The 8,657-nt window shown below is 41.9% G+C and overlaps 1 protein-coding gene across 1 annotated transcript in view; it reads right to left on the reverse strand.

Annotated features, from left to right (window-relative positions):
• The window catches only part of LOC147672029 (heterogeneous nuclear ribonucleoprotein Q-like), a gene marked incomplete at its 3' end in the record, with an annotated part of 340,845 nt that extends 332,543 nt beyond the window's left edge, over positions 1–8,302 (reverse strand). Inside the window, exons 1-2 of the mRNA XM_086948045.1 lie at positions 8,231–8,302; positions 7,208–7,367 (exon numbers count right to left, since the gene is read on the reverse strand). Coding sequence (XP_086804171.1) covers positions 7,208–7,355 — 148 coding nt within the window. The remainder of the gene's footprint in view (positions 1–7,207; positions 7,368–8,230) is intronic.
• Positions 8,303–8,657: the final 355 nt, after the last annotated feature.

Raw genomic sequence — 8,657 nt, forward strand, 5'->3', positions numbered from 1 at the left:
AAGAGATCAGGGCTAGATCCAACACCGTTTTTTAGCTCACTGCACCATCCCAGTTTCAGAACCTGGCTGTATGCAAATTAGTCTGTTCCTGTCCCAGTGCATGATGGGAACAGGGCAAACCAAACTACAAAAGCCAATTCTTACACTGGGAAGGAAACAAGCTCCCGGGGACCGGTTTCTGGCATTACAGCCGTCTTCGGCCCGGTTTGCTTGAATCCTGATGGTGCAATGAGCAAGGGTCTCACATCTGAGATTACCCTTCCACGCTTAGGGTGGACAAAAATATTTACAACAAGGGGTGGTGAGACACTACCACCCCCTTTTCTGAATCGTTTTTGGCCACTATAGGTGTGGCAGGGTATACTCAGACATGAGTCCCTTTCTCACTGCTCCATCAGGATTCAAGCAAGCCGGGCCGAAGACGGCTGAAATGCCAGAAACCGGTCCCCGGTAGCTTGTCTCCTTTCTGGTGAAGAATTGGCTTGGTAGTTTAGTCTGCCCTGTTCCCATGATGCACTGGGCCAGGGACAGACTGATTTGCATATAGCCAGGTTCTGAGCTGGGATGGGGCAGTGAGATAAATAACGGTGATGGATCAAGCCCTGATCTTTGGACTGGGTAAGAGTGGTCTGCTCAATTCAGACACTCTGTTCATCACCACCCCCTTTTCTGAAGTATCTCGGATGGGCATGGTCTATTAGACAGAGACTGTTAGTCACTTGATTGTTTTTCTTTTAGTTAGTCGGTCTGCAACTTATACTGTCATTTTTAATCAGAAATTTTATCCTATACTTTTACAAAAATGTTTTCTATAGAATATTATTCTGTACTTTGTATTTGAATTTTAATATACTATCAAGTCTTATCTTTAACTGGAAGTTTTATTCTTTAACAGTAATGATTGTTAATCTGTTTTTTATATTGTTCTATGTACTTGCTTTAATGAGTGAACCCCGAATAAAGCATTATTTGACTTGACTTGCAACAATTGTTTAAATACTTAGTCCTGGCAGCCAAGACATTGACCTCCCTCCTCACCCACCTACGGCTGACCCTGGATCACCTATCCTTCGGGAAACAACTCAAGACCTGGCTGTTCGAGCAATAGCGACCCCCCCCACACACACACCCCCCTCAGCGCCTTGAGACCCTTACGGGTGAGTAGCGCGCTATACAAATTCTTGTTAGTGAGACTATACTGATCATTAGAAATTGAAAATTAAAATGGTCATCAGAGACCTCATCCAATTCGATAGAACATGCGATCGCTTTTCTTTACAACCATTTAATCTGGCATGTTCCAATTGTAAACGGAAGCTTGGTGTGGTGAAGAAACTCTTTACTTTACAAAAATAGGGGAGGGAGGCTCAGTGGTAGGAGATATCTGCTATTTAAAACTAAAGCCCCATTCAAGTTGTAACAACTCAGGTAAGTGAATCAGATAGCACAGCTAAATCTCTTCCTTAACTGGTATGCTAAAACATTTAATCACAGGAACCACTAGGAAGTAATCCCTAATAAATAAAAGAACCGAGATATTTTTTAACATGGTAGTGCAGTGCCTATGGGTATATGTTGATAAATACTAGTGTTTAATGTTACAGGAGTGACTTTCAAGGAGAAGAGTAAAGCAAAAGCTGTTTATAGAATAAAATAAACGGCCATCCTGCATTTTTTCGACATGGTTATAACATAAGGGCTTCAATAATTATTTACATGATAAAACATTAATAAATGACAAGCATATTTAGACATTTAGACTGGGCCGATCACTGCAACTGGATCTAACCAGCATATGGAAATAGGCACAGTAGTTGCTGTTTGTGTGTGGAAGAATAGCCGCTTGTACACCTGACATTTCAACGCACTAATCGTAAAGAACTGAAATCTGGTTCAGTAACTAGATAATTGCTTTTAAACTGGAGATTCAATTATGAATTGACAGAATGTATTATTGGAGTAATTTAAAATCTTGAGAAATAGGAAAACTGGTTTTATTTCTGAATTATTGCTCATGATGAATAAATAATACTCAGATCTTAGAATATTGTAACACATTAATTAGCCAAAGTTCATATGGTTAGAAATGCAGTGAAAACTAACAATTTTCAAGTTAAAAAAAATATGTTCATATGTATGCACCAAAAATAGACTGCAACACGTAATCCAGATGCTGTTAGTTTTTTTAAACTTACTTTGTGCAAGTATTGCACATTACGCTTTTTTAAAAATTATTGTGGATAGTGTGACTACGCGTGTTTCCATGTCACTAAAATGTTTCAATTATTCACCACACACTAATATATCCTGCACACTAATATATCCTGCACACTAATATATCCTGCACACTAATATATCCTGCAACCCCTAGTCCAACCCTGTTGCGTATTCAAGAACAAGCTGGATCAAGCATCAGGAATAAATTGCTTAGTTTTTTGTAAGACCCTCACACACTATTAGCGTCATGCTTCACCATCAGATCTTATCCTAGTCCATAAAAACCAGGATAGGCTCAGTCATTTTTCAGGGAGCACTTTTCAAATTAAAAAAAAAATTCACAGCAAAGATAAAAATGCCTTGGGATGCCCAATAATAAGGGATACCGGGTATCTTAGGCAAGGTCAAAAAACATGATGAATTGAAGGGGTCTCTAAAAAGATAAGTATTCTAAGGGGTGGAGGAGCACTGGGGAAAAAAGGTATGAGAACTGTGAGGTTATGCTCAATGGGGACAGGGGATGAGTGAGCCTGGGGGACAGGCTCAAAGGTGTTGCTAAAAAACTAAAATATTCAGTCACTTTTTTTTTTCTTCAGTCTTCCACCTTCAGGTAACTACATATAAAAACAAAGCAGCCTCTATTAGTTAATGCACTGCATAGGTGTGTCTGTAACCAGAGAGCCACAGAACTGAAACCCGGTAGGTGCAGTGGAGAACAGGGGCTTGTGTATGTTTAAAGCAACGAGGTCAGTCTGACAGAAAACACTGTGGACATGTATGTCATTATTTAAAACTTGCATTACACAAATTGTAGGTAAGGCTGCTACAAAATACGCAAAAAGGTTTTGATTTTAAAAAAGTGCTTCCAAAACATAGATGTTATCAATACCCAAGATGTATGTAGTGGAATTTCTTTATATAACTGTCTTTCAAAAGCACACACTTCACAGCTCAGATGGAAACTTCTATGCAATACCACTTAAAAAGAAAACAATCTGCGTCATCAGGAAGCTTCAAGTGATTCTATTAATTAAAGCCAAAATAGGCTTCCAAGCACTCTTTACGTTTGCAGTTTGACAAGTTTAACACGTTTACAATTGTTCTGCCTGAAGCTTCAGCTGAAGCATTTCAACTCAGAATAAACTGTTCTGGAGCGGTTGTCTTTCAACAAAAAAGTGAACTGTTTTTCGTTAAATTAAAAAGGTATGGGAACGTCGTGCCCTCAGATCCCTCCTACTAATACTGGTGGTATTCTTACACCTCTCTTTTTTGCAACGTTTGTGCGAGTTCAAGGACAACCTATATAATCACGCAGGCTTACTTTGTCTCATGAGTCGCGCACATTCAAGGGTCCTAGGGCCTTATTTATGAAGGCCTTGCGCCACCGGTGCGTCACTTTTAAAATGGGAAAAAGTGACGCACCGGTGGCGCAAGGCCTTCATAAATAAGGCCCCTAAAGTTTAACAGGCTACAGATACGCCAAATGTGCTGTATCGATCATAACCAACTTAAGTGCCTTAAAGTCATTTTTGCTGCAATTGCTGTGCTACGGTAGTGACAAAACCAAAAGACTGATTCTTAATTAAGAACGCCCCCCCCCCACCCACTTCTGTTTTTAGGTCTCGCCTGTCGATGCGCATGCGCATCGAGCTTGCGAGACTATGGGGGCTTAAACACTCTTTAACTAACTTGCAAGGAATCGTGGCGATTCCTTGCAGTGCCCGTGAAATTTAAGCTCAATGCGCATGCGCATTGAGCTTAAAAGCGCGTGCACATGCCCCCAGCCGCCTGCCTTGCCCACTCTCTCTCTCACAGCCTTCCCCAGCTCCGCCCCCTCACTTCTTGGTTGAATGGCCGCTAGGCCGTGCCTCCCCTACTCTCCTCCTCCCTCCTCCTCCCTCCTCCTCCTACTCTCGTCCCCTGCCTGCCGTGTCGCACCTCTCCCCGCTCCGCCCCTTCCCCTGCCCGCCTCCCCTGCCTGCCGTGTCGCACCTCTCCCCGCCCCGCCCCCTCCCCTGCCCGCCGTGTCAGCTTTCGGGAAAACAGCATCTCAGGGGATAATGTATATCTGTGCACTGCGCACAAAGCTAAGAACAAGTTAAAATACTTTTATTTTTTTTAACTTGTTTACTTTCACTTTGACGGCCGCCGGGCCGTCTCTCGCGTTTCTCCAGGCTGCATTGGACCTCTCATTAGCCGGCTCCTTTGTGGTGCAGAAGCACAGCCTGCTGCAAGCCGAACCACTGGGCATTACACGCTTGGCTCGTTTTATGGCCTTCTCCTTCTGTTGTCCTTTTGTAAACCTGGATCTCCGGGGCAGTAAATACAATAAAACAAATCTCTGCTTCACAGATTCCATGTTACAATCACTTAAGGAGAGGACCTGGCTGCAGCGCCTGCAGGCTGGTTTGTGCACAGAGACATTACCTCAAAACAAGGATTTAGAACGTCCTGTTTAGCAATCATCCCCACACACTCCCAATGATCCCAGACTTTCAGCTTATCAAGGGGTGGCCTCGCGTTTGGTCCTGGGGTTCATCTTTTTGGGCACAGATATGCCCCTCCCCCTTGTTTTTCGCTTGCCACAGACCATGCCTGAATCGCTTGTGTAAACTGGCACAAGAGACAAAGCTCGTGACATTTATTAATGTAATGCTCTAAATATGGAAATCACTCTCCCCATCGCAGGGCTCGAGTGACACAGATTTATTCCTTTGAGTTTCTTTTTATAGTGCACTTAATCAACATTAGAAGGTCTGCAGCTGTACTAATATGAAGAGCTTTCACATTACATTGTTCTCAGTTCGGCGGTAAATGTTTCCATATTACACTATGGTTTGGTTTTTTTGGATTTACTTTAAGCTAGTGCCTTTATAAATTACAATAACTTTCATTTAAGTATTAATTATTCGAAAAAAATTAAAAGCCATTGTTATTTGTAAAATCAATATTTCACCTCTGTTCTTGCATTTTTGTCACAATAAAATACACTGAACATATTCTTCACAAAAGTTATTTACAATAGTTTAAGCTATTGCTATTATAAATTACAAGAACTTTTATTTAAGTATTAATTATTTAAAAAAATTAAAAGCCATTTGTATTTGTAATATGAATACATGTAAGTCACGTACATACAAAACATGTTGCATTACAAATGCTATAGGTGTCCCATTTGAAAAAGTTAAAAGTATTGGCATTGTAAATGACAAAGCTATTAATTTTGCTATTTTCAAGACCAACACATTAAAAAAAGTTGTCATTTACAAAACCAATAGCTCCAACTTTTCTAATGCGAGACCTATTGCATTTCCAATGCTTGTTTAAAGACTGTCCCTGCCCAACTACCTGTTTGCACAGGCATTGCAAATGGAAGTGGTGGATCACTTACTACAGCAAGTAATTATCAGGAAGAAAGTCTGCAGCCCTTCATTAAATTAGAAACTGTCAAAGCTCACCAAAATGTAACAGTGGTGAAAGGACTAGCAAGCAAGACCATGCACATATTGTTGCTGAAAGCATCAGCATCTATACACATTATGGCCTATTTTGGGAGCAAAACTCGTATCTGGTGCTATTAATTGTACCCAATAAATTCTATATGATAATTATAGGGTGCAGTTACTTCTGCATGCACCTTGGGGAGCACTCATAATTATGGCCCAAAAAGTCTGGGATCTGTATATGGACATGTAAAGATTTGTTTTTGGGCATTATTGAGTCTTTCCACCAGAAAAGACAGGCATGCTTCATAATGTGATAGAGATTAGGATGCTAGCTGATACTTCAAATAAAGTGATTTATTGTACATGGCTAAGTAATTGCTCTACACAAGAGGCCTGTCGTAAAGTAGCCTGAACACATTAGGGCTGTCCTAAAGTAGCCTGAACATATACAATATGCACAGTTTAGTAAATGATGCAACGTCAGTGCAGGGCTCACACAGTGTACCTACATATGAAGGTTAAACGACATGAACAACAGTAGCAGACATGTAAAAATAAACGATACCTCCAAGATTCAATCAGCAAATATAAGAGTGTGAATAACTAAAAAATACTATAAACACCATATACTTGACAAAACGACTTCAGAAAAGATTCTAATGCACAGTTGCCAAAAGTTGAAAGGCAAGTACAAATTGAAGGATTCACAAGTACATATCAAGGGATGCAAAACATTCTCCCAAATAGGAGGGGGAACAAACAATGTCCTGCTATATTCAAGAGATGTTATAATAAAAGATCGCCGGTATACGAGAGTGAGGTATTATTCATCAAGAACAAACATGCATTGGCAAATCCAACCAGTCTAGCATTCACTGCTGGTTGTGTCATGGTTTTTGCAAACAAATCTATTTTGTTGGGCTCTTGTCAATCTAAAAAATTACTAAAAGAAAAATATTTTGAGCTCAAAAATCACACATCTGGCTTGGCAGTTCGGGCTGGACTGTTCCCGTGGGGCAAAGGGTCAAGACTGATTTGCATATGGCTAGGTTCAAACTGGAATGGCATGGTGAGCAAAAAAACGACGGATTTAGTCCTAGATCTCTGTACTGGGGTGAATGTATGACATGGTTCTACATTATGTCCATCAACTGTTTTTGCAAAAATCACATTGTTACAGTTGGTCACCAAAGGGTTACTCTGTGTGGATGTCCTCTTGTTACACGGCAGAATGGCATCAATGACAGTGAAATTAGCCAATGGCCGGAAAGGGCTTCCCTAATGCCCCGGGTTCTATGCTGCAGTGGGTGGAAGAAAAGTGCGAATGACCCCTTAAAGACCACTGGATGAGCGCATATGGCAGGAATGTTGTACGTATATTTTTGCTAAAATCAAAAAGGTACTGCTTGAAGGCAAACTTGAAGAAAATAAGCATAAACAACAACAGTATACAGCTTCAAGTTCTTAAAAGCCTCAAAACCCGTAACCAAATCAAATAAGTAGAGATTTCAAAGCAAGCGGGTTTGGAAATTTCAGGGCCTCACCTGCAATGTAAATTTCATCTAGCTTTTCAGCTACTTTCTGTGGCAAACCTGCATCGAGCAACGTCTGGAAATGTTCTGAATGGGTAATCACTGTCGAAGAATTCAAAGCGTCATCAGTGCCATTCCCATTGACATGTTCTGAAGCCATGTTGCCAGAATGCTGTTGAAATGCAATAAATAGCAATATTCAATACAAAGACCGGCATCGCTGAAACGTCTCTCAAAAGAAAACTGGGTAAGAACTGGAAACTCCGCCACACGACTAAAGGCACGGGCCACTTTGATCGTGACCTACCATGGACGATAAGGGTTCAGGTTTCCCATATTCAGTGTAAGCGAGTACTTCACCTAGTCCCCAGTATCTGCAATAATTCGGAAATGAAGAACTACAAGTACTTAAAAACAGGACCGGGTGAACTACTCTCACCGAAAACTGCCAACTCCGTTTTTAAGAACATGTGATCTAATTTAAGATCAGTTCACCAGAGTAGTGGGTTAATATTTACGACTGCGTATAATAAGGCTCTTTTTAAATGGCGCAGAGTAAACGAGTGCTTCCGGGAGGACTAACTATATGCATGTAAGATTTAAGCATCCCACCCAAAAGGGAGTGGCCTCTAGTCGACATTAAAGGGCTGCTCCAGTTTCCAAGAGTACTTCCCAGTACAAATGTGTACAGTAAACCCTGCCGTTAATATGTCCTAGGTGAGTCAAATTAGTAGAAATCGCACGATAGACCGTGAACACGCTTTGCAGTTAGAGTGACCACATAACTCCTCTCCGTGTCAACTGGAAAACGCTTTTCCCGTCTCGGGCTCGCCTTTTACAGAATCGGGCATCACGAGGTGCAGCCCAGGTAAATGGATCTACAACGAAGGCTCGCCCGATGCACTGACTTAGTTAAGTGAAGCGGCGGAGCTGCTGACAATATAACAAAAGAGTAACCTGGTCATTGTACTTGCAAAGCACTGTCATTACTAAGTTTGTAAACTTTCTGAGAACACAGAAGAATCCATACTTCACCTATCTTAAGTAAGGTGGTGTCAACCAAACAGCTTTCAGTTTTAGACCCCGGAAAAGGCAGTCAACCTGGGCTTTAGGTCACCCGCATGGGGGGTCGAATAGTGAAACTAAACCGGCTTGACACTCACTGACCCTCCTCTTCCCGTGTCACGTGCAAAGCATTAGCCGATAGCAACATGAAAGCCTATCCGACCCACTCCCCGCAATTGAGAGGAAGCAGCTCTCCCCAGCTCACGACTCCATTGACACGGCGCACGTGCTCGATAGAGGCTGTCCTCTTCAGATAGCGCCCTGCTGGCTCGTGCGCCCCTTATACCATGCCACCTCCCCGACCAACATACGGGTAACCCATATAGGGGGATGCTAATCCACACAGCTATTTCTCTGACAAGCTCGCCCCTCACAGCGGGGTGAGGCCGGTAACCGG

Source organism: Lissotriton vulgaris, unplaced genomic scaffold (assembly GCF_964263255.1).
Source record: "Lissotriton vulgaris unplaced genomic scaffold, aLisVul1.2 SCAFFOLD_445, whole genome shotgun sequence".
NCBI lineage: Eukaryota > Metazoa > Chordata > Amphibia > Caudata > Salamandridae > Lissotriton > Lissotriton vulgaris.